Source organism: Carettochelys insculpta, chromosome 8 (assembly GCF_033958435.1).
Source record: "Carettochelys insculpta isolate YL-2023 chromosome 8, ASM3395843v1, whole genome shotgun sequence".
NCBI classification, from domain to species: domain Eukaryota; kingdom Metazoa; phylum Chordata; order Testudines; family Carettochelyidae; genus Carettochelys; species Carettochelys insculpta.
Genome location: NC_134144.1, coordinates 43,440,728 through 43,465,946, shown reverse-complemented (window position 1 = coordinate 43,465,946; position 25,219 = coordinate 43,440,728). Strand labels below are relative to the sequence as shown.

At 41.3% G+C, this 25,219-nt stretch overlaps 1 protein-coding gene across 3 annotated transcripts in view; it reads right to left on the bottom strand.

Moving 5' to 3' along the window:
- The window catches only part of PLA2R1 (phospholipase A2 receptor 1), a 72,773-nt gene that overhangs the window by 7,554 nt on the left and 40,000 nt on the right, over window positions 1–25,219 (bottom strand). For all 3 annotated transcript variants that reach the window (XM_075001352.1, XM_075001355.1, XM_075001354.1), the window contains exons 11-25: window positions 24,794–24,963; window positions 22,518–22,720; window positions 21,624–21,769; window positions 20,146–20,230; window positions 19,310–19,442; window positions 18,813–18,848; window positions 18,077–18,234; window positions 12,699–12,763; window positions 11,311–11,414; window positions 7,071–7,213; window positions 5,895–6,012; window positions 5,246–5,376; window positions 4,993–5,137; window positions 2,684–2,922; window positions 1,940–2,108 (exon numbers count right to left, since the gene is read on the bottom strand). In XM_075001352.1, coding sequence (XP_074857453.1) covers window positions 1,940–2,108; window positions 2,684–2,922; window positions 4,993–5,137; window positions 5,246–5,376; window positions 5,895–6,012; window positions 7,071–7,213; window positions 11,311–11,414; window positions 12,699–12,763; window positions 18,077–18,234; window positions 18,813–18,848; window positions 19,310–19,442; window positions 20,146–20,230; window positions 21,624–21,769; window positions 22,518–22,720; window positions 24,794–24,963 — 2,045 coding nt within the window. The remainder of the gene's footprint in view (window positions 1–1,939; window positions 2,109–2,683; window positions 2,923–4,992; window positions 5,138–5,245; window positions 5,377–5,894; window positions 6,013–7,070; window positions 7,214–11,310; window positions 11,415–12,698; window positions 12,764–18,076; window positions 18,235–18,812; window positions 18,849–19,309; window positions 19,443–20,145; window positions 20,231–21,623; window positions 21,770–22,517; window positions 22,721–24,793; window positions 24,964–25,219) is intronic.

The following is a 25,219-nucleotide window of genomic DNA, read 5'->3' as shown; positions in this document are numbered from 1 at the left end:
TCCTGTGTTGAAGAAATGTTTAAAGGGCACCCTTTAGTACAGTAAAGGACTTAGCAGAGAGTATATTTAATTAAGTTATAGACTGTTAATTACTTTTATATAATCACTTTGGATGAATCATCTTAAGTATATCATCAATGTTCTCAAACACGCCCTTTTTAAGGAAGTGCAATATCATTTATGATTGAAGTAAGATAATGAAGATAGGACCTCAGTTTTAGGTCTTACTCAAAAACAAATTGCCTGGAACTCTTATTTCAAGGGTAGGATATCCATGCAAGGAATTGTGGCTTGGATCCAGGAAATCTAGACAAGAATTTACTCATTTTTCACTGATGACCACCAAATAATCTCCATCAGTGAATTTTATTAAAGTCTATTTATACTTCATGCTAAATTTACTCTTAATCTAAGAAATCTAAGAGCTTGTCTGTACTTACTGGAGGATTGACACTTCAAAGGTTGATTTTCTGAAGTTTGATTTAGCAGGTCAAATCAGGACCAACTAAATTAAATGCTGAGGGCACCCCTGCCAAGTCCTGGTACTCCTCCCACTGTTAGGTCAGGTCTACACTAGTGGTCAAAATCAATGTATGGTACATTGACTCTAGTTGCACAATTCACATAGTTGGAGTTGCATATCTTACACTGATTTTGACCACTAGTGTAGACCTGACCTAACAGGGGCCACCTACATCCCAAGTGAGTATGCTGCTAATGGGGATAAAACAGGGGTGGGGAATCCCCAACTCATGTTCTGGATCTGGACCGTGGCTTGCCTGTAACCAGACACCAAGGCTTGCCTGGAATGGGACTCTGAGGCTTGGGGCTCCCCTCTCCCGCATCCAGGCCATGGTGGCATGGGAGGTGGGGCACCCAGAGCCTTGTGGATCTGAGCCAGGCAAGCCAGGGCTGGACTTGGTCCACAGGGTCTGCCAGTGGGTGGGGGGAGAGGGTGGTCAGAAAGCAGCTCCGCGCAGTGCTACTGCTGCTCTCTGCCATTCCCCCAGTTGGGGAATGGGGAGTGAGCGTGCTGCCCCAGGGCTTTATCCCGTTGGTCTGACTGACCAGAACTCCAGCCACTCAGAGCAGTGGAGGGCGGTGCCTGGGAGCAGTGCGGGGGACGATGCAAAAGCCATGTTTATTCAGGGATGCTGCCCAGATAAGCTGCACCCCCATCACCCAGATCCCTATGCCCTTCCAGCTCCCTCCCTTCCAGCCTGTCTCCCCACCCTATTCCTGCCCCCTCCTTCCCTCCTGTACAGAACCCACACCCCAAACCCCTCCTGTACTCTTTCTCCCACCCAGACCCTGTGCCCCCAGCCTGCTCCTGTACCCTCTCCTGTCCAAACCCCCACCCCCTCTGCACCCCCTCCTGGTCAAACCCTCACCCATAGCCTGCTCCTGTACCTCCCTCCCACAGTTGACTCCTGCACCCCACTCCTGCTTAGATTGGCCACTCCCTGTCTGCTCCTGCACCCACCCTCCCATCCAGACCCCACACCCCAAGTTCACTTCCTGGCAGCCCCCTCCCACACTGAACCCCTCATTTTTGTTCACACCACAGAGGCTAGAGGGGCCCACAAAATGTACTAGTCCTGATCCCTCTAGTCTCTGGGGTTGGTGCGTGAGGAGAATTTAGGTGCCTAGGGAACTTTCATTGAAATAATTTAGGTACCAAGTGTGCTTAGGCACCTACAGAGTTTGATGGCAGCTGAGCGGGAGTTTTGTGAATCCCTGTAGTGCCTAACTCTGGGATTCAGTCATCTAAAGCAGTTTAAGTCCTTCTGTGACTTTAGCCAGAAATACTTACATATGTTACGTTATAATAATCAGTATTCAGCTGTGAGCCAACACACTCCTCTTCACATCCATAATCGATGCGTGAAACTAAATTTATTGCTGCAGAGATTTAACACAAAACTAAACAATGACTTACCAGTTGGCACATGGCAAATTGCTCCTTGTAGAAGTCTTTCACAATTAGCGCTTTTCCACTGCCCATTAATATCAATATAAACACAGCTGCCCAGCGATGGTGACTCCTCATCTCCCCAAAAGGTAAATAAAGACTTGGTACCATCTGACCACGCAAAATTAAGCCCACTCTGTCAAAATAAATTTAGGATTATTTCTCTTTTTCTGTTACTGTAACATAAGTGGTTGCTTCTTTGCTGCAAATATCCTTGTCATGGGCTGGCAAATCTGGCTTTTCCTCCTCCAAGTCAGGGTCCTAACTAAATTATGCAAATGCAGTCGCAAGGATCATTACTATATACTTCTGTGGAATCCTCATAAACTACTAACTAAAACCCTATGGCAGCTGACTGTGATAACAGCAGTTATCTGCAGCAAAAGTATACCAAGAATGAAGACAAAGCTACTTCAAGTGGTAAGCTTACAAAAGGCTTTTTTGCCTGTGAATGTTTTTTGTTTCCTTTCAGTGCTGGGACTCTGCCATCTCACCAGCATCACATCATGCAGTGCTGACACCACACTGTTTACAACTGATTTTGATAAAATTCATAGGTTGTGTTACAACTAGAGATGAGCCCCAAGTGCATAGTTGGATTTTACTTCAGGACCTGAACTGCCCCAATTACATTATTCAAGCTTGAAGTTTTTGTCGCAAGCTCATCTCTGTTTACCGATCCACCAATTTCAAAATCACATTCATACATACATCTGAGGTAGACAGTCCAATCCAATGGGCATATCCTAGTCTGTTTACGATGACAGTGAGGAAGGCTTGGTGATACTGGTCTGTGATGCTGACCAATTCAGTTCCATTTGCCAGACAGGTTTTTAAAGCAGCAAACCAAGTCAGATTTCCATGTATTAGTTTATATGTTCTGTTTCCATATTCTAAAGTATCTGGCACTGGATACATCTCAGATGCATCTATGGCATGCCTGGACACACCTGCAACAATCAAAGAAAAAGACAAAATATCAAGTATTTTTAGTATCAAACATTTTCCTTTAACAGAAATGGGTTTTCTAAATTAACAGTGCTCAAAGCAGCATGGCTACCCTTGAAAACAAAATGTAAAAAATCCCAAATCTGTTAGACTTCCCCGAGACCATATCAGCACAGCGAGCACACACGACGTATGCAAGCACACAAATACACACACACAACACACAATTCTTGTTTGAAATCACAGCAAAGCCAAAGATTGATTTGGTGTGGAAAATGAACAGATTCAGGACACAAAGAGGAAGGGTTATGACTGACTTTCAAACTTTGAACTTCAACAAGAATTCAAGTGGGAACTAGCACCAGTGGGTCTCAATCACACAGTAACTCCCCTTAAAGTGCTATACGCACAGAAACATGCGCCAGCTCAGTGATACTGTTTGACAACGGTGTTTTGAGTGCAAACTTAAAAGGTCTCATTTCCCATCTGTTTAATGGGGATCTCACACGGGACTGAGCCGCTAGAGTAATCCAAAGGTTTGCCCATCTACTTATCATGCTAAGACAACCATGGTTTTTAATCACAAAAAATAGATATTTTGCATGGGTGAGTTATAGAAATATACAACTGTTAAGTCTTATCTTTTCAAGGAGAGAAACTTGTGCATGAATGATCTCAAAATCAAAGATGAGTCCAAATAGTACAAAGACTAAGGCTGTGGCCACACTTGGCCAAAACTTCAAAATGGCGATGCTAATAGCCAAATCAAAGAATACCAATGAGGTGCTGAACTAGCATTTGCACGCTGCCAGCCATGGCACTTTGAAAGTGCCGCTTTCGAACATGTGCGGCTTGGCGCAGCTACCTGGGGGTCCTTTTCGAAACCCCCTTATTCCTCTCAGCTGAGAGATGGAAGATGGAAGGAAACAGTGAGAGAGGCATCAGATACCAACAGGCACTGAGCCCATGGCTGCGGCTGCTGCTGCTGCTAAATTATAGTTCTCAAAAAGTATTTGTAAATGGGGAATCAAACAGGAGTGTTTCTAATAGGGTCCAAAAGGATCGTTGCTTGCCCTATGTTATTTAACATTTTTTATTAATGACCTGGAATAAAACAACATCATCACTGATAAAATTTGAAGATGACACAGAAATTGGGGGAGAGTTGAATGATGAAGAGGACAAGTCACTGCTACAGAGCAATTTGAATTTCTTGGTAAGGTGGACGCAAGCAAACCATGTGTATTTTAATACAGCTAAATGTAAATGTATATATCTAGGAAGAAAGAATACGTGATAAAGGACTCTCTTCTGGAAAGATTACAATGACCCCTGCTGGCCTTGGAATCTATGGGAAAAAACAACTATAGTAGGTCATCCAGTCTATCTTCCTGTTTGTGTGGACTGGTCTCTACAGTACTTGTGCTAGAGTTTTCTGTAACCCAGGTTTGCAGGTCTCATGCTGTACCTCATTGTCAGGAAAAGTTGCACCTTCCTGGTCCAGCACCCTCAGGACTCAGCGGTCCTGAATGAAGGATTTTGCTGGACCAGGGAGGTTAATGCCTCTCCAGTCCCTGGCTGCCCACAAGTGGCTGCCAGCTGGTTGCCCCATGTCTCTGGTCCAAGAACATCCCTGGTCCTGTCAGATGAGGGATGTTACCGAACCAGAGAGTGCTCATTTTAGGAAGTGCATCCTGTAGTTTCTTCTGATGTTTAGTCTAAATTTCATGCTATTACTCTAAGTTATGCATCACCCTACATACCTGATCCTTCTCATGATTTAACATATGCAATATGTAGCCAGAAGGGGAAAAATAATATTCTTGATAGTGCTCATATGGTAATGTTGATATATTCAAAATATTACAGATAATTTGTAGTTTTGGGCTGTTTACGTGAAGCCTTCTAAGAGATCATTTACAGTTCATGGTTTATAAGATTTTATACAACATACCACAGCTGAAAGAAAAGAAAATTTTATTCAACATACCACCGCTGAAAGAGAAGAAAGTGTAAGTTAATTAACAGTGGAGAGGGCTGATGGTGAGAGTAAAACAGAGACAAATCCTTACCTTGAGTCTTTTGGCAAATAAAGCCATAATTTTTATGACAGTTTTCTAAGTACCATTTTCCCGTAAAATGAAAATTAGGGTTATTTGACACCAAAGTACACAATGGATCTTGTTCTTGAATATTAACACTGCCGAAGTCCTGACCCTGTAAAAAAAAGTATGTCAAAATAATGAATAAACACTGCCTTAAAAAATCAATGTAACATAGCACAAAATAGCACCTTCCCTACAAAACACATTTCATAAAACTTACATGAATTGCTTCAACTGGAGACCAATTGGCATACTGCTTTGGATGTTCATTCACCCATTTGTCATAATCTTCACCCTGCAGAGCTATCCAAACACTAGTCCTCTGTCCAAACAGATTCATTGTTATGAAAGCTGCAAAAAGAAAGGAATGGATTTTGATACATAAGTTGTTGCAAGCTATTTAACTAACTATGGAATCTCTTTAGAGCAACAATAAGCACATTACAACAAAGGATAAAAGTAATTACCAACCAATGCCATTTCACAGTTATTGTCCTTATTTGAAAGGAAAAGCTTTTACAGCATTTCATTTCCATCTAATCTTCAATTTACTGGTACTGATTGACTTCAGTGGGGTCAGGATCTAGACCATTTCCTAATCAGGGTTGAAGAGTTTTCCATGGCAGTTGGAAGAATTTTAACTTATAGATGTGACTGTTTCTCTGAAAATGCTTTCTCCAATATAGAAATGGAGGAACGGAGATTTGAAAAAGATTGTTCAAAGTCACTTGAGAGAGCTACTAGCACAGCCAGATTTGGGATGTGAGTGGTCTTAATTCCCAGTCATGTAATTAAGATTATGCTTCTTAATAAAACAACTAACATTTCATCTTTGCTGTAAATGAAACACAGCATTATCTGTGATGTACCTTGTTCTATTTCATTTTCAATAAGAGCGATTGCCCCATCCTGCTCACTGCAGAAACTTTGGGCAGAGTACCAGTTCCTCAGCTGGTCTGGATTCTTCGGAATTTGTATCAAGAAGCACTATTCACAAAAACAGAAAATGTGTACTTATTTATTTATTACATTTTAAAATGAGTTTGGTGATTGTTAAAGGTGCTGTACTGACAGCCCTGGAGACTATAGTCTTTTGATTACTAACAGAATAGGTACAACAAGGGAAATGGCCTGCCATTGTGTCTGAACCCTCAACAAGAATGATAATCATTTCAAAGGAAGAGAGGGCAGGTCAATGTCCATGCTCTTTCTGCTTCTAGGCCTCTCTGCCAAGTCTGTCAACAAGAGTGAAAAAAATCAAGATCATGGTCATGAATATTGTGATATGAACCTTTGCCCAGCAGGAACTGGATTGAAGCCATCAAATCAAATAGGCCTCTGAAAAGTAACTATTTATTTACATAAACAAATCTCTTCTGCATACGTGGTATTAATTTTCAGTTACAATTGATCGTGATGGGATTCAAAACAATTAAAAGGTACACTTTAAACTTCGTTGGGCCAAATTTACCCCTGAAGCCAAATCAGGAATGAGTCCGGCTGGCTGTCCCTGGTTTATGGAATCCATAGGTTTAATATAAATCAAAAGGCATTTTTGAACAGACTTAGGTTGATAATCTTTTCTGAACAGGATTGTAATAACATGTACAGGAGTGACAATTTTTGAAGGAAAAATACAGGGCTCCCTTTAGTATAGTCTTGCCATGTTGCAATCACATTCTTAGGAAACATTCTTGGGGCCTGTGCCTCAATTGGGCCATGGAGCACTGGAACAGGCTAAGGCCACATTCTGGCAGACAATGAACATATGTGACAGACAAGAACATGAGTAACTGCACATGCAGAAACTCTCACTTTACTGAACAAAGTCATAACATTCTATAACTTAATGGAACTATTTGTGTGTGTAATTACTGATCAGCATAAACAATTACAGAATTAGGGCCTATATCTACATGACTAAAAAGCCTGTCATCAAAAGGGGAAACAACACTTTCAATAATCAATAATACCTTTACATAGTCAGTCAGTATCATCAATTTACAATGGATTTTGAACAAACAAAACTAGATTTTTTTTTTTACCTTGACTCCAAAGTATAGCCACCCTTTGGGACATACTCCTTTCTGGTTCTGGTCTTTTATAATTTCTCTCTCTATTTTCCATACAGTTTTACGCTTACAAATAGCAGGAAGAGAAATGGTACAGTTTTCATCACCCCAGAGTCCTACGCAAAACAATTACAGAAATTATGTTTACATATTCATGCTCAAAAAGTTGTTATGTACATCAATTTGAGGACTAGACGTTACTGTTTCTCAGATGTTATTGTTCATAGTACAATGAATTTATTGGCCAAATGACAGAAGGCCCTACATTCAACTCAGCCGTATTTTTCTGTATGTCTTTTTATAGTAGAGGTGGCCAAAAACTGGAATATACTTTCTGCTGAAAACACTGCAGCTGCGTCTACACTTGCATTTCTCCTTTGAAAGAGGCATACAAATGAGGGGAACAGAAAATGCAAACGAGGTGCAGATTTACATATCTGGCACCTCATTTGCATATCCTTCTTTTGAAAGAGCTTCTTTGGAAAGAAGAAAAGCAGTGTAGATGTGGCTCTTTCGAAAATAAAAACCCTTTTTTATGGGGAGAAGGGTTCTTTCAAAGATGGGGTTTACTTTCGAAAGAGACGCACCTACACTGCTTTTCTTCTTTCCAAAGAAGCTCTTTAGAAAGAAGGATATGCAGATGAGGTGCCAGATATGTAAATCTGCACCTCGTTTGCATTTTCCATTTCTCTCCTTTGCATGCCTCTTTCGAAAGGGGAATACAAGTGTAGACGCAGCCAGACAGTTACTGTTTTGCTTTCATTTTAAATTGGAACAAAAAGATGAAATTTTGAGATTTGTTGTGAAAGAAAATTCAGAAGAAAATTTATTCAGGCCCACTGAAATATTTTACTGCAAAAGATCTAAAATGTTTTACTATTATTTTGATTAATTTAATTTATATTTTAATATATTAAACATATGTATTAAATATAATAGTCAAATATTTTAATGTATATAATCTAAACAAAAGGAACAAAAACTATTCTATCAAAATATTTCAGCACAACTGAAGTGAAACATTTAGACATTTTTTCTGTTGAAAACTTTTGTCAGAATCAACATGTTCCTGGTAACTATTTTAATTTCAATAAAACTGACTATGGAAATTTCTTAACATAACTTTTGAAAATTGTGCCTGCTCAATTCCCAACTTTCAAAACTGAAAAACCAGAAAAGTTTGATTTGCACTAAAATCAGACCACCAGACTGCCCATTTGCTGCTGGAGGCAGGGAAAAGTCCCTGTTGCATTCTGCTGCTGCCTACAATTATCACAGACAGACGCTTACTTAAGGACTGTAGCAGCAACGAAGGGTCCTGTGGCACCTTATAGACTAACAGAAAAGTTTTGAGCATGAGCTTTCGTGAATTAACTCACTTCTTCAGAAACTCTTCAGAAACTTCTTCAGAAGTCACGAAAGCTCATGCTCAAAACTTTTCTGTTAGTCTATAAGGTGCCACAGGACCCTTCGTTGCTGCTACAGATCCAGACTAACACGGCTACCCCTCTGATACTTTACTTAAGGACTGTGCACTTCCTGGCTTTTGTTAGCTGAGCTATACACCACCTTGTTCAGCTCGCCAAGCTGGGCCTCTTGCCCCACCACCCACCCAATTGGGTTGCATGGTGTACAGTTTTCTATTAGAACAGACAGTCAAAAAAGGACCCTGGTGACTCCAGTTAGCACCACTGATGGGGCCATAAAAGCCTGGCTGGCAGGTTCCATTCCTGACTCCACACATCTCCCAGAACTGGCAACCACGTGCCTCTGGATCCTCGGTGGAGGGATGGCTAGGGGCTCCACACATTGTCCCCATCCCATGTACTCGCTCCACAGCTCCAATAGGCCAGGACCCTAGCCAATGGGAGCTGTGGGGTTGGTGCCTGTGAGTAAAGGCAGAGTACATGGGGTAGAGCCACTGTGCCTCCACCTAGGAGCTAAGGGATATGTTTCTGTTTCTAGGGAAACTCCCCACTCAAAGTAGGCACTGCCTGGATCCTGCTTGCTGCACCCCCTCCCACATCCCAACACCTTGCCCCAGCCCCCAGCCCCCTCCAGCATTCCCATTCCCCTGCCCCAGCCTACTTCCATTCCTGCACCCAAACCCCATTCCTCAACTGGAACCCCCTCCCACACTCAAACTCCCTCCCAGAGTCCACACCCTGTACTACCTCCCATACCCCAAAACACCTTTCCAGCCCTGAGTCCCCTCCTGCACCAAAACTCTTTCCTGGAGCCTATGCCCTACCTCCTGCCCCAGCCTGGAGCCTCCTAACACACTCCAAACCCTTCATTTCTAGCCCCAACATGGAGCCCACACCCCCAGCTGCAACCTGCACCCTCTCCTGTACCACATCTGCTCCCTTCAGCCCTGTGCTGGGGCAGAGCCTTGGAAAAGGGATGGAGCAAGGGCAGGACCTCCGAGCAGAGGTAGGGCAGGACAAACATGTTTGATTTTGGGTGATTAGAAATTTGGAAATCCTGGCTCCCTATTTGGCCAGCCCCGACCTCCAGGCAGGTCAATGGCCACTTTCCAAACCCCCCGACAAGCTCCTTACCAACTTCTGGCCAGGGCCCTTCAGCCTTAGCTACATTTACACTTAAGATGGGCAACATACGCATGTGGTCTACATGAGCAATGAAGTGTAGATTGCAATTGACTGCTGAGAATTACACAGTATAAACGGTCCAATGCTCAGAGGTGCTGAGCATCATCAGCTCCCTGGGGAGGAGCAGGAGCAGCATGGAACCTTAGTTCATCTACTCTGCTCTACAATCAGCTGACTGTGGTGGGTGGCTGTGTTGTCCCTTACTAGAAAATAAGAGTAAATAATCACAGGGTCTCTTTTCAAACTCAGCCTAAGAATAACAGAGAGGTCCCATTTTGTCCTAATTCACCTGTTCAATTTCTTGCATGGTCTAGTAACATCTTCACTTTTGGCCATGGGGACAGCAGCCATCCTCTCTCAGAATACGACCAACATCTGATGAAGTGAGTCTGTGCTCACGAAAGCTCATGCTCAAAACTTTTCTGTTAGTCTATAAGGTGCCACAGGACCCGTCATTGCTGTTACAGAATACAACCGTGAATCTTGGCTACTCCAGGATAGAGCAATGGATACTACATTAGTGGATGCAATCCATGTGCCCCTCCAGTAAGTAATAATACCGCTTGCCTACATATTTCATCTTTGCATGCCCTCATCAGTGCTTCAAAACACTGTTTCTTACAAGGTAACAGAACTACACAACTTACATATGCCACGGAGCCTACTCTCAACATCGAAACTATTTTGACAACAAGCAAACATCTCTTTGCCTGACACCTGGAACTAACAGTACTGCCAACCACAAGCATTCATTCAAAATTCATAAGTAAAGTTCCCAAAATTATGAGATTATTAACAATAACATATTTAGTTTCTTTTTGAAAAATTACTTCTGCTTTTTGAGCTTGGGGTGCACCTAGCTACATTTTTAGCTTTTCATTGCCGCAAAGGTTAGAAAGTTAATTCATAAAAAACCCACAAAAGCCAAGACTCTTAAATTATCAAATGGCATAAGAAAGTCAAGCTTTAAGACAAACACCACATATCACAAGACTCACAATACAAATTGTGAGCTGGCAACACTGTAATTTTAATTACAGGGAATAGCAAAAATATAAATCCAATTAATGATGTGAGGAGGTGACGGGGAATAAATAACAAATAATAACTAAGTGAACTGGTTAAAGAACCAAAACGGAGCTAGAGCACTGAGCTATTGAAGCTTTGTGTTCACAAAAGTACAATTCACGAAAGGATTAAAAACCGTTACAAAATTTATCTGGTTCATTGGGATACACAACTGACAGAACTGGCATTACAGAGGTTCAAAAAAAAGTTCTTATATGCACCGATATGCACTGTATGATTGGACTAGTTATAGTTTTGAAATTGAAAATTTGGAACCTTGAATATATTTGCTTTTGATGTTTTGACTCAGTATCTGAGAATATTTTCCAGTTATTTCACAGCTGCTGTGTTCCAAGTAAGTGTTACTATCTAGAGTCCACTTACTGAAAAACAAATTAGTCTGTGTATTATTTTGTATGTTCTAGCAAAATATGAATCTCAATGTAATTTACCAATAAAAAGTGAATAACCTCTTCAGGCCCATAAAGTGATTAGTTTTGGATTAATGCAACAGAAGAAAATGTAAAATTGACCTGTCTGTGATGAAATGAAGCCACATCTTTCCCCTTGTGCACGAACAGATCTCTCTACTCCTTCATTCCAGTTCTCATAAACTAACGGTGAGCCATCTCGCCAGCTGCACAGGAACACTAAACATTTAGTGACATTCTCTTCTTTTTTTTGTCCACATCTCAAATTGCACCATACATTAATAAATGCCACCAAACAGGCAAAGGATACAAAATGTCCCTTAATTAGCTGACCAAAAGCACTATGCACATTGTTGTGCTGTATCCATTACAGCAGGTGTGAGGAACCATTTTTCAGGTCGGGGACCACTGACTCATAGACAAATCAGTTGAGAGCCACACAAGTGAGAAGCAAAATAAATAAATGAAACAATAAAAAAAAAAAAAAACTTCACGGATGTGGTCCCCAACTGTATTGGAGCCAGGGTTAAGGGGTCAAAAGGGAGGGAGGGTGCAGAAGCAGGCTGGGATATGGGTCTAGGTGGGAGGAGGGTACAGGAGGGTTTAGGGTATGGGGTCTGGAAGAGAGGGGCAGGAGCAGGGTGCAGGTGGGACATCTGGGTGGGAGGAGGTGCTAGAGAGGGGTGTGAGTGGGGGGTGGAGGGTTTGGAGTGCAGGGTCTAAGTGGGACAGGTCAGGGTGTGGCTGAGGGGTCTGGGTGGGAGGGGGCAGGAGTAGGGTGCAGGTGGAGAGATGGGGTAGGAGGAAGGGTGCAAGAACGGGGTGGGTGGGAGTGCAAGAGCTGCCTGGGGGCACAGAGTCAGCATGACAGAGGTGCAACCTACCTGCTCACCCCTGGGCACATATGACTCTGCGCCCCCTCCCTCTACTCCCAGGCATCACCCTCCACTGCTCTGATTGGCTGGAATTCTGACCAATCAGAGCAGCGGGAGGAAGCCTCCAGGCTGGCTGCCAAGGCTGCTGCTGTTACTCCCCCTCTTTCCCCCGCTGGTGGAACAGGAGCGACTGGCACCAGTGCCTGGAACTGCTTCCAGCTCTCCCTGCCCCCAAGCAGGGCCTTTGGTTTGGATCTGGATCATGGCTTTCCTGATCTGGACGGCAAGGCTTAAGGCTCCAAACTGTCCATCCCTCTGCCGGCTGGATGCTACAGAGGGGAAACCCAAACCTTGAGATCTGGATCTGGGCCATGGGTCGAGGGTTCCCCACCCCTGCATTATAGCCCTTTCAGAAGAAATACTATTAATACGCCAAAAACAGTAACACATTCTGAATTACAGCCTCGCCCCTCCACCAAACAACATGAGTTGATCCATACAGTCACAAAACAGTCTTATTTTGACAAACAGCAGGGCAACTTATAAACAAGATTTTTCAAATTAAAAAAAAAGTCAAAACAAAACCCCCAAGCACATCCATAAGTATGCTCTCACCGAAGTCCATCACTCGGTCCTTCAGAGTGCAATCCAATCCACCAGCGGAGGTCACTTTTTGACAGCTGTAAGAATTTTTTTAACCAGTGTTTAATTACTTGTAGTTCTGCTATTGAAGCACAGATGAACACTTAAGGCCCTGTCCTGCTTCCGGTAAGGTCAATGGAAATAACATCAAGCCCAAATCCTGCTGGACTTAATTTATGTGAGTCAGTCTGTTCACTTCAGTGGGACTATTCATACAAGGACAGGAAGATTTTGCCCTGACTTTGCATTTGAATCTCTGATTTATAGAGGACTAATTGCCAAATTTGGAGATTTATAATTTGTCTGTAAAATGTTGTGGGATGAAAATTGTTGCACAGGTCTGAACATGAACTTATTTTGTTTACTTAAGATTTTTAAAAAAAAAATCAGGCAATTTGTTTAATTTATAAAATGCAAAATCCCTGTTAGTATTAAAATAATGTTCATTAAATAACAAGACCAGCCATTAAAGTTTGCAAATTGGTTACTGAATATTTTAATGGTTTTATTATTACAGCTCTACACTACAAATGTCACAGTGAGTGAAGTGTTCTTTTTTTTAATCCTTAGAACAGATAAGCTATGTCTAGACTAGAGGGACATGTTGTCAGAAACTATCTTCTGACAAAACTTCTGTTGATAGATCATGGCCAGCCCACCGGGCAGCTCAAAAGAGCAATACTTGCTGTTGAAAGAGAGCGTCCAGATTGCCCAGCCACTCTGTCAGCAAAACAGCTAACCAGAAGCACACCAAGACAGGTTTGCCCTGTGTCCTGGAAGCCCTGTCTGTTGACAGAGGGCCCCTGGAATGTCCAGACCAGATTTATGTCAACAGATATTTGTCGATAGAGGTGTTCTTCCTCCTGGCAAACAGGCTACAGCTGCCAACAAAAGTGTGGCATTCTGACGACCTACAGTCAACAGAACTCCCTTGGGAATCTAGATACTCGTTGGGTTTTGTACAGACAGAAATAAAGTAAGCTTCTATTCACTGCCCTGCCAAAATGCCTCTTCCCTGAACCGTAGGCAGGGGGACCATTCCTGGGGTGATATGCTTGTTGAGTGTTTACAGACATTTAACGAGAGGCGCCATTTAAGATTTATTTTGAGGGGCCAATTTTAACCATAATTCCAGGGCCTTCTAAGGAAACTTGGAAACACTAGTTTTCTGGTTGATAATTCAGCAGTTGGCTGACAGACGCCCTGCGTCTAATTCCCATATAAAAGATAGATAAATAAATATTAGATCCACCCAGCTCTAACAACAACAACATGTTCTGACATCCTGCATTAAACCACTTAAGGGACACTGCTAGGTTAAAAATTTTAATGTATGTTCTTACTTTGTTATTAACTCTGTGGAGAGAGAGACTCTAAGAGAACTCCTGGGTTCGATCTCAGCTCTAGGAAGGGAGTGAAGTTTATTGAGTTCCAGGGGGCAAATACATCTGTATTCTGTGTAAGAACATCAGAATAGCCATACTGTGTCAGACCAAAGGTCCATCTAGCCTACTTTCCTATCTTCTGACAGTAACTAATGGAAGGTGCTTCACATGGAATGAACACAACAGGCAATCAATGAGCCATTCATCCTATCACCCAGTCCCATCTCCTTACAGAGAGAGGTGAAGGACATGCAGAACATGTCATTGGATCCCTGCCCACATTGAGGGACCTATTCTTCTTGAACTTATCTCATTCTTTTTTGAACTGTTACAGTCTTGGCCTTCACAACATCCTCTGCCAAAGAGTTCCATGGGCTGACTGTGCATTGTATGGAAAAATATTTCAGTGATCTTTTATTTTAATTATAAGTCTTTTGTTATCTCAACCATGCTGTCTGTGTTTATAAACAAACTTCCTTCCACAAAAGCTGTGCTTCTCCCAGCTCCTGAATTCATCACATAATCACACTCAGGTTGTGTTGCAGTAGAAAGCGCTGTCTAGGGCTACAGTGAGTACAAAATTAGGGCTAGGGGAGTGGGGGAGGAAGGGTGCCAGAGCCCCTTTTTTCTCCACTAAATAGTGTCCCTGCATTTAATCCTGGGCTATGGCTATAATTCATTCTGCTCTCAGTTACTCATTTTACTGGGGTTGCTATGATCAGAGATAAGGGCAGAATTTGGGCTATTTAAAAATATAGACACTCCCAATGAGAGAAAGCCCAGGGATATACTAGCACCCCCATTTTGAAAAGGGATGCTAATGAGCCACTTTGGCAGATGCTAATGAGGCGCTACCATGCATTTGCAGAGCCTCATAAGAATAATGGCAGCTGTGCACATTTTGAAAGTGCTGCTTTCAAAACGCATGCTGCTAGTGTAGATGGCAGGCTTTTCGAAAGGACCCTTGGACTTCGAAAGCCCCTTCTTCCCATTTGCTTTTGGGAAGAAGGGGCTTTCAAAATCTTGGGAGTTCTTTTGAAAGGCCCCTGTCTACACTGGCGGCATGTGTTTCGAAAGTGGCACTTTTGAAATGCGTGCGGCTGCCATTATGCCAATGAGGTGCTGCATATGCATGGTAGCGCCTCATTAGCATCTGCCGAAGATGCTCATTAGCATCCCCCTTTCAAAAGCGGGGTGCTAGTATAGCCACAGCCAAAGAGATTAAGGCATGAGATGAACCTTGTGATTTGCTAAATATGGGGGAAAAAAACAAAAAAAACTTACTCAGCCCAGGCATGTAGTTTCAGGGATATGTTGAGACATGCAAAGTTGCAATTCTTGTCACATCTTAAAACACCTTATCCTTCAAAAAAAGCTTCTCATTCCTGATTGTGATCAGTGGAAGGACCACATTAATTTTATTCAAACATCTGACAACTTTAATGACAGTAGCTCACACTCCTGCTACCACGGAAGTCAGTGGAAAAACTTCCATGTGACTCTCAGGAGAACAGGATTAACTCTAATTCTTGATCTTCCCCCCAACCCCTCCACTCTCTGATTTGCTCACCTTGATTATCTTTTTCTGATTTGTCTTCCTTGCTTACTGTTTTTGGTTCTCTGTGTCTTAAATATTGAGTCTGTTCTGGTCTGGATATGGTCTAAAGAAGTGGGTCTGTCCCACGAAAGCTCACCTAATAAACTATTTTGCTAGTCTTTAAAGTGCTACTTGACTGCTTTTTGTTTTGATAGGATTAACTCCAGTGTTTCATGTACAGGTTCCACCTCCCTGGTCCAGCACCCTCAGGGCCTCAGTGGTCCTGAATAAGGGATTTTGCCAGACCAAGGGTGGTTAACGCTGCCCCCATCCTTGGCCACCCCTACTGTCATGCCGCAGCTCACTGCCGCAGCGGGCTCTCTTTCCCAGCTCAGTCTCCATGTGGGGCCACCACGGGAAGCCAGCTCTCCTCACCAGTCCTAGCTCCATGTGGGGCAGCAGTGGGAAGCTGGCTCCCTGGCTTCATATGGGGTAGCCGTGGGATGCCGGCTCCCTGGTCCCAGCTCCAGCTCCGTACGGGGAAGCCAAGGGACTCTGGCAACTGAGCCCTGGTTCCCTAGAGCTGCCAGGGTATGCTTGCTCCCCATCCCTTACCCTTGCAGGGCTGCCAGGGACGCTGCCTTTGGCCCTGGCCCCACTGTCCTCCATGGGGCTGCAGGAGGGCCACCTTAGCTTGCCCTCCAGTCCAAGAGCATCCCTCATCCTGCCAGATGAGGGATGTTGCTGGTTGAGAGAATGCCGATTTTTGGAGGTGAAATCTGTAAAGCTATTATAGCTCAAGAACATTTGGCTATACTGATCTTTAAAACTACTTGGTGCTCCAGTGTAGATAAGCCTCCAATGGCCAGATCTGTTTTTTGTAACTAAGGATTAATGAAACCAGATATAGGAATAGTTCTGTCTGCAGTAACCTTGTTCCTCTGCCGCTCCAGTTGTTTTTAACAATTTAATGCTTTCCCAGGGCAGACAAGGCCTGATGGACAAATACTACCTGATCCTCCAAGGACCTGAGCGCCTCCTGTACAGTAATGGGCAATCCTGACTCCTTCTGACATAAATGTGAACTGAAGGCACTCAATATGACATGAAGTCATGCCCACAATCCAACACAAAATCAATGAATTAAATTAATTTACTGTAAATTATTCATGTAAATTTAACACATATAAATAATCTAAATGCAAATGACAGCAGAATTTGACTCTTTTTATAAACACGATCCTTTTTTCCCTTAGCTCCTCGAAGGATATTGTGGTAAAGTAAGTCTTACATGCAAAATGACTTCAAAATGTGTCTTCTTCTTTTGAGATACCATTAATAAACATCCATTATTTGTTTTTTAAATGAAATAAAAAAGATTTTTACAACTGGTTTAGTAAATGCAGCTTCATATAATCATAATAAATAAATAAAATGAATAAAATTGTTCAACCCCACTACATGTGGCTCCAGCTGAACCCTGCAGCCCTGGTTCAACCTCCCTTGGCCTAGCTCATGCCCCTCTCCCCCGCATGCAGCTCTGGCTCATCTCTGCCCCCCTGCAACCCTAACCCACCCTAGGCTTAACCCCCTGCCCCTCTCCCACAGCCCCAACCCAGCGCCAAGCTTAACGCTCCCCAACTGCCCCCCCCCACAAGCCCAGGACTTACTGTTCTAAAGGAGCTCCAAGTGCTTCTGCTGATTCCCCGGCTGCAGAACGTGTGTTCCGCCAGGGAAAAAGCTGCCCCCTGACTTACGCAAAATCTGAATTATGCGAGGCTGCGTGGGAACACAATCCTCATGTCAATCGACACACTACTCTATAGATAAGCCTTCGGCATGTTCTCCAGTATCATTATTCAAAAAGCCAGCTACCGTTTACTATGAGAAGAGCAAACTGCTGTGCAACTGTATAAGACCAATTCTGGCCTTACACAACTACATTCATAGCCCACTCTGTGAGTGAGTTAGGAACCATGATGGCAAATTTGGACTCAATAAACCTGCAACAAAACTGCTGTGGTCTGCACAGACACAGAAGGATGAGTGGAACAAAGACAAAGAAGCTTATGATAAAGCAAGTGCAATGCATGCAGCTTCAGTAGTGCCTTCAACATGAACTCGCCTCTTCCCAAGTACTTCCACAACTTTGGCATAAAGAGCTGTTATTTCTCTTGACACTTATTCAGCAAACTGACCTGTTTCATAAATACTATGCCCTCCCCCTCCCCACGTAAAAGGTTACTAATATGTACCAGGAGGATCCTTTATAATGATAAAGAAATACATATAACAGTAATGATATAAGCAGAATTGTTTTTAAAATGCAAACTTTCAATTTTTTTTATAAAAGGCAACTGAAAACCAGAAATTCCAAAAGATGTTATTGTTACATAAAATTTAATTTTGCAAAAAGTTGGTCTTGTTACCTGTTTTATTCTACCGTGAATAAAGTCTTGTTCACCAGAAGATTGTATTGTGGCTATTTCACTACGAAGCCAGCCACAGACGAACTCAAAAATGTTCCACTCTGAGGCACTAATATGAAAGAGGTATTCTGCTCCTTGATAATAAGACCAAGGGGGTTCTAAAACATAAACAAAAATTCAAATGTACTGTGAAAGGTGTAAGACTTCCTTTTGATTCTTCCACAGATTATTTGCAACTAACAAAATGAATCTGAATATACTATATATCACAGGACAAATTTCTTAACCAAAAAAAAAACAAAAAAACAAAACCTCATTATTCTTGATCTAGCAGATAATTACAAACTGACAGACATACTCAGACAAATTCTGGTCTGCATCACACCCTGTGCAACTCCAGTGATATCAATGGGACTGTATGACATGTGGGTAAAGGCAGAATTTGGCACATTGATTTTAATGTGTCTCATAGGATACCAGATTCCTACATCATCTGCTCTTGGCTAGATTCTGATATCTTTAGTTGAATAATATTGTATTCCTCGAAAACTTTCACTATGACTAAGAGTGACAAAATTGGGCCTTATAAAAGTAATAAGGTCAGTAATTCTTAAAATGGTGTCTAATGGGATTTTAATTAAAACCTTTTATTAATTATTTTTATTTGTAGCTAAAATATGTAATTGCAAATAATAATTTTTCAAGATGTGAAAACTAAACCATGCTTTTTTCATACCATTTATGTACCACATCGGTCTTTCTGGCTTGACACCTGTAAAGAAATAATTCAGAAGCAATATTTTCACACATTAAACATATGGTAGAATTTAACAAAAATAATTTATATTGCTTCTTTTGTTGGTCAAGTAGAAGGTTCAAAATGGAATAAAATAAAAACAGGGCTCATAGTTTTTAAACACTTATCAGCAACAATGGAAGGCATGCAGTCTAGGTTTTTAGCTGAACATTCATCATCACATACTGCTCATCAACATAGGTCAGTTCTAAACTACACGCACACTGAAGGCATTTGGCAAATGGAACACCAATATCAATCCAAAACCTAAGGATATCAGAATAGTGTTTTCATTCCATATAGCACAACTCCCATGGAGATCTGACTTAGAGTAACAGTACTCTATGGCCTCTAAACATTGTCCGTGTCACTTTCATTATAACATGACTAATTGTAAGTAATATACATAACTTAAAATATAGCTTAACAACTCTTACCTTTTGGTATTTTGCATATCCATTCACGCTTTCCATTGCAATGCAATGGTAGGACAGTTCTATTTACTTGGTATGCAGCACAGTTTCTTGAATCATCTTCAACATATATGTTTTGTAAAAATGCAGATACAACCTGCAACAGACCAATGCTTTCATCACCTGTTATTGAGATTCCCACATATAATGTTTAAAAGTTTTAATAAAAATTAAGTGTGTTTTTAAATGTATACTTTTCCTCATTATAAGACTAATGAACCAGGGTACCTGAAGGATGGTTAAAACTACTAATCCGGGGTCCACAACTACCCTCTTCCAGGGCCCTACTTAATATTCCTTACTCATTTATAAATCCTTTTTCATATTGCTAATGTTAAAACAGTAAATTTTTGCCATTCCTGACAAAGGCTACCCCCACATCTAATAGCACTTTTTTTCTTTGTTCAAAGCGTTGCATGACTTGCATGTTGTTCTGCACATATTTACATCATGCTTTTATGGTAGCCTGTTTCTGGATACAATTCTAATGATTATATTTTTATTGGGAGTCTCTTCGTGCCCTTGAAACACTCTAGTACTTTTGAATGCCATGTAGTATTTCAAGTACTATTCCCACATTGGGTGCGCCAAAATCAAAACTTGCCCCCCTTTAAGATGTGGCACAAGAAATGTGATTAAATCTGCTAATTCAAAAGCAGATTCATGTAAGTGAAGTGGATAGGTGTGAGGGAAGAGTCTGTTTTGTCCGGCCACCCTGTCTGGCTCTTTGAAAGGTTCGTTTTTTAATGCCAGTCTCATGCTCAGACATAATTTGGAATAGATAGCATATGAGTATTTACAGGAGTTCCATCAGACCACTCCCATGTTCCTCCAGACAAGGGATTTCTTTTATTAAATCCAATCCAGAATTGTCTTTCTTCAGCCCTGTGACAGACCAAAAAGAAAATGTTAAATAATACTGCTGATAGACGGTCATCTTGTCTAGCTTCATAAAGCCTTTTTAAAAGGTGTAAATAGCATACATATCCATAACAAATTCTTGTACTTTAGAGATGTCAAATTGTGATGCATTTATTCGAGTTCTTAGCAAGACTGACAGCATCAATAAAACAATTTCTGCCTCTATGATTAAAAATATGCAGGTTGAACCTCCCTTGTCTGGCACCCTCAGGACCTGACCCGTGTTGGACGAGAGAATTTGCCAGACCATGGAAGGTCAATATTGTCTAGCACATTACCTACATTTACACTGCTGACTGAGCTCTTAGAAGATATGTAGGGGTAAATTACAACTAAATAACAGTACATAACTCTGAGAGCCAGGACTGGCGGCTGTAAACAATCTTTGTGGGACAATGAGAAACTTGGCCACACCCATGATAAGTGGTCATCCAGCTAACTAAAATCATGCCAGATTACAGATGCTGCTGGACAACAGTGTTCTGGATTAGAGAGGTTCAACCCGTACTAAATTAGCTATTTTAAGATGGAAATATTAAAAATAGTGGGTCAGATGGCAAAGGCCATACTCCCACTGGCAAGTGGTTACCCGCATGATTACATTGACTTTAATGATTATTCAGAGTGTAAACTATTATTTAGCATTATTAAGGATCTGGGCCACATGGACCACATCTTGATATAAAAGTATAGCAAATTGTGGTTATACACTGTGAAACTGAAACCAGAGGTTACAAAGGTACAATTCGAAGCCAGTTAAGATAAAGGAGTAATTCATTTGGTTTAACTAATAGGTTGTTATAGTAGTAGTGAGGTAACAACAACAGAAAGACACAGACATAGGCATTAAGATTATTATTGCCTCAGTAAAATGTTTTGGGTATGCTTTGCTCAATAAAATGCCACTGGACCATATCCTCTTCTTTTTTGATGCATTTAATGAAAGACTAATGGAAGATTAATTTTTAATCTTAATGAAAGATTTCAAATTTGGATCTGCTCTCATTCAATATAAATCAATTGCAAAACTCCCATGGATGTCAATGGGAGTTGGAACAGGCTCTCTAAAAATAATTAAGATTAATAAACATATCATGGAAGGTTGGAGCTTGATGAAAAACAGTGGACTAAGGTGAGATTTATTCCAGTCCTGGCACAGATAAAATTGGTCTTCAAAAGGAATCACATTAGAATTTTGCTATTGTGCTTTTTTTGGGAGAACAAATTCACTTCAATTAGTGAGGGAGATTTATGTCAGTTTTTGGTCACAAACACAACTGATGAGGATTTAGAGGCACTGATAGTTCTCTGTATAAAAAATCTTTGATTATATTAAATTTTATAAATACTTATTTACCGATCAAATATTTTGTTTAAAAAAGTGTTCAAAAAATCCTCTTCGTACACATGGCTAAAGCTGGCAAGATGTGCTCCAAGATCTTGGCATAACGCCTCTGCTTCATCCCATGTTCTTTTCATTAGGACCTTCTCATAGTGAAATACCTGCATATAAAATAAGTATAACCAGAAATTTAAGAAAAAAAAATGATTTTGGATTGCTAACACAAGTAAACTTTTTGGGAGTGCTATTGGCCTTACAAAAATACATATTTTTGCCAGGTTTGTTTCCAACATTGGTATTACCTTGTGTTTCATTAACTTTGAAATGCTGTATAAAATGGTGCTGAAAAGTTACTGTATAAAATGGTACAGGTTGAGTCTCTCTAGTCTGGCACCCTCAGGACCTGACCAGTGCCAAACCAGAGAATTTGCTAAACCATGGGGAGGACAATACTGTCTACCTGCATTACCAACACTTCCACTGCTTACTTGGCTCTTAGAAGATATTTAGGGGTAAAGTAGACATAAATAACAGCACAGAACATTGAAAGTCAGAACTGGTGGCTATAAACTAACTTAATGGGACCCTCGGAAACGTGGCCACACTCATGATCAGTGGGCACCCAGCGAACAAAAATCATGCCAGACCACAGATGTTGAAGGACCAGAGGGCTGGACGAGAGAGGGTCCACCTGCATTGATATGTTTGCAGTCCCAGTTCAGTGGAATAATAAATATATAAATAAATAAATAAAGGTGCAATGAAGAGTCTTGGATTCTTTTAGAAAATTTAAAATTTGAAGTTAAAATTTTATTTCTTTAAACAATTTTATTTCTTTAAACAATGTTGTCAGGAACAGACAGTAAAAACCTGACACAAATCAAGAGATTTAGGTAACACTTTTTTTACCTTGTAGCAGTTGAGCAGATTAGATTCTGAGTCCCATCCAGGATAACATTCATCTAAAAGCTCTTCAGTATCAGGCTCATTTTCTTCATATGATTCAATTTTTTGCTTACACAATGACATAGCTTTGAAACTTCTACAGTTTTTCACCTCCCAGTAACCACGAGGCTGCCCTCCGCGAACAACAACACACCCTCCAGAACGGCCTAAGGCAAGGAAAGGGACAGTGTTCAGCATCAGAACAAAACATTCTGTACCCAACCAGGACATAGTTTTATTAATTTGTAGTGAGCATCTTTTTGTGAGGCACCCAAAAGAATCATATTAAGTAGATTTAAACCATTTCCCATAGTAAATTCAATGTTTAATGATACGAGGTAGGTGAAGTTAAATCTTTTATTGGACAGTCAGTTAAATGAGCACATGACTGTAGGTTTTACTCTTTGATCAACAATATGATAACACTGAGAACTCATTTTGGAGTGAATATTTCATTAGGATCAGATGCCAAGTCAGAAGTGCATACACCTGGTGAGTTTATAAAGCAGTGAGATTCTTGTTCAGTAATCAGTTTATCATTCTGTTTTGGATAGATTTAGCTTGTAAAACAGAGGACCATGACAATGGATTTTTTTGATAAATGGTGGGAAAGAGAAGGTGATTAAACAGATTTTTGCAGCATGCAACGTAGAAATAAAAAGGATCCAAGATTTCCAAGGATGACAAGTAATTTCCAGTGCCTCAGCTTCTGGGACACCTTGAAGGTACCACAGTTTCAGAGAATGGGCACTCAGGATTTTCCAAAATCCAGGCCTCTTTTAAGGTATCTCAAGAAGGTTATCCCAAAACTGAGGGACTCAAAAAAATCCCATCACATTTGAAAATCTTGGGCCATCTTTTATATTATTGTCTTCAAAAATATTTACATTTTTATTTTATCCAGCCAATAGCAGCAACCAAACTGATCATCAACACTACAGCTGCTCAGGAAGGAGAACGGAAAAATACTGCCAGTCAGTTAAGGCTTTGTTCTCATATTCAAAAATTAATCGAAGGCTAACTTCTTCCATTTCATTGGTGGACAAAGTGCAAATTTTTGAACTATGAATATTGTTGAATAAAAATTGGGACTTTGTGTTTTGCTGGGAGATCCTCTACATCCCCGGTGGAGGCCCAAGGTTTTTGTATCTCCCTAAACTCCTGGCAAATTCCCATAAGTGACTAAAGAAAAAGTATTTTACCCTTATCCAGTTATCAGGGTCACTGCTGAAGGACAAGAGGATTTCTTCTGCCTCTCATAAGTTGGGTATGCTTCCTTTCGGCATTGCCAGCCCCAGTGGGTGGGGGAGTGAGAAAGCATACCTTAGAAATGAATACAGGTCTGAATAATTGTGATGTGATCCTGAGTCTCCATGGAATGGTTGAGACAGGGAATAAAGGGCTACATTATTACAGTCACACAGGAGAGGGAAGGCAGAGGCTACTTGCCTGACACTGTGGGCTGTGAGCAAATGGGCAGGGAGGGGTTCTGGGTGTGACAGGTTCCCTACCTGCATTTGCCCTCCCATTGCAGCTGCCCAGATTACCTGGCTGAGTGCACAGTGGGGAGTACTTTACTCAGGGGTAGGTGCCATTATGTGCCATCCCTTCTCCAGGGCACTGCAAAGTCACAGTGGCTACGCCTACACTAGCCCAAAACTTTGAAATGGTCATGCAAATAGCCATTTCGAAGATTACTAATGAAGCACTGAAGTACATATTCAATGCCTCACTAGCATGCGGGTGGCCATGGCACTTCGAAATTGCCACGGCTCACTGCCATGTGGCTCGTCCAGATGGGGCTCCTTTTCGAAAGGACCCCAGCAACTTCGAAATCCCCTTATTCCGAACAGCAGATAGGAATAAGGAGATTTTGAAGTTGCTGGGGTCCTTTCGAAAAGGAGCCCCATCAGGATGAGCCGCGCGGCGGCAAGCCACAACAATTTCAAAGTGTTGTGGCTGCCGGCATGCTAACGAGGTGCTGAATACGTATTTCAGTGCTTCATTAGTAAACTTTGAAATGGCCATTTACATGGCCATTTCGAAGTTTTGGGCTAGTGTAGACATGGCCAGTATGTTCCAAAGCGAGCTGAATTGTGTCTCTTTCCTGGGCAGAGAAGGGAGGAAAGGGATGTTGGCTAGGCAAAACGGAGGCAAAAATAATCCTGACTCCAAAAAGCAGTGGTAGACATTAGAGTTCAATGAGCGGCCTCCATTTATCAGTACAGTATATTACTCACTTGGCTGATATTTGTTCCAGTTTGTATACCTCACAGGCAAATTCTTCCCATCTGTAGTAAGCCAAAAATATTCTCCTGTATTGTTAAGGTCTTGTAGGGCTATCCAAAAATAGGTGTTATCAGTTTCCACCATGTTACGAATCATACTGTTGATAAATGCTTGTTCAAATCTTTAAAAAGATCAAGATAAAAATCTTGTTAGAGTAAAATACCCTAATTCACACGTAAGCGAATAATTCTCATGAAATATTTTCAAAAATGCAAGAGAAATACCCAAAGACCGTTACACTTTCAAATAAATGTCAGTAATGTATGTTCAGGACAGGCAGAATTTGGCTATTATTACATATGCCAAAAATTTTATACAAAACAATCAGTTAAGCTATCAAATTTGTATATAAAGCAATAACCTTAAAACTTAGGGTA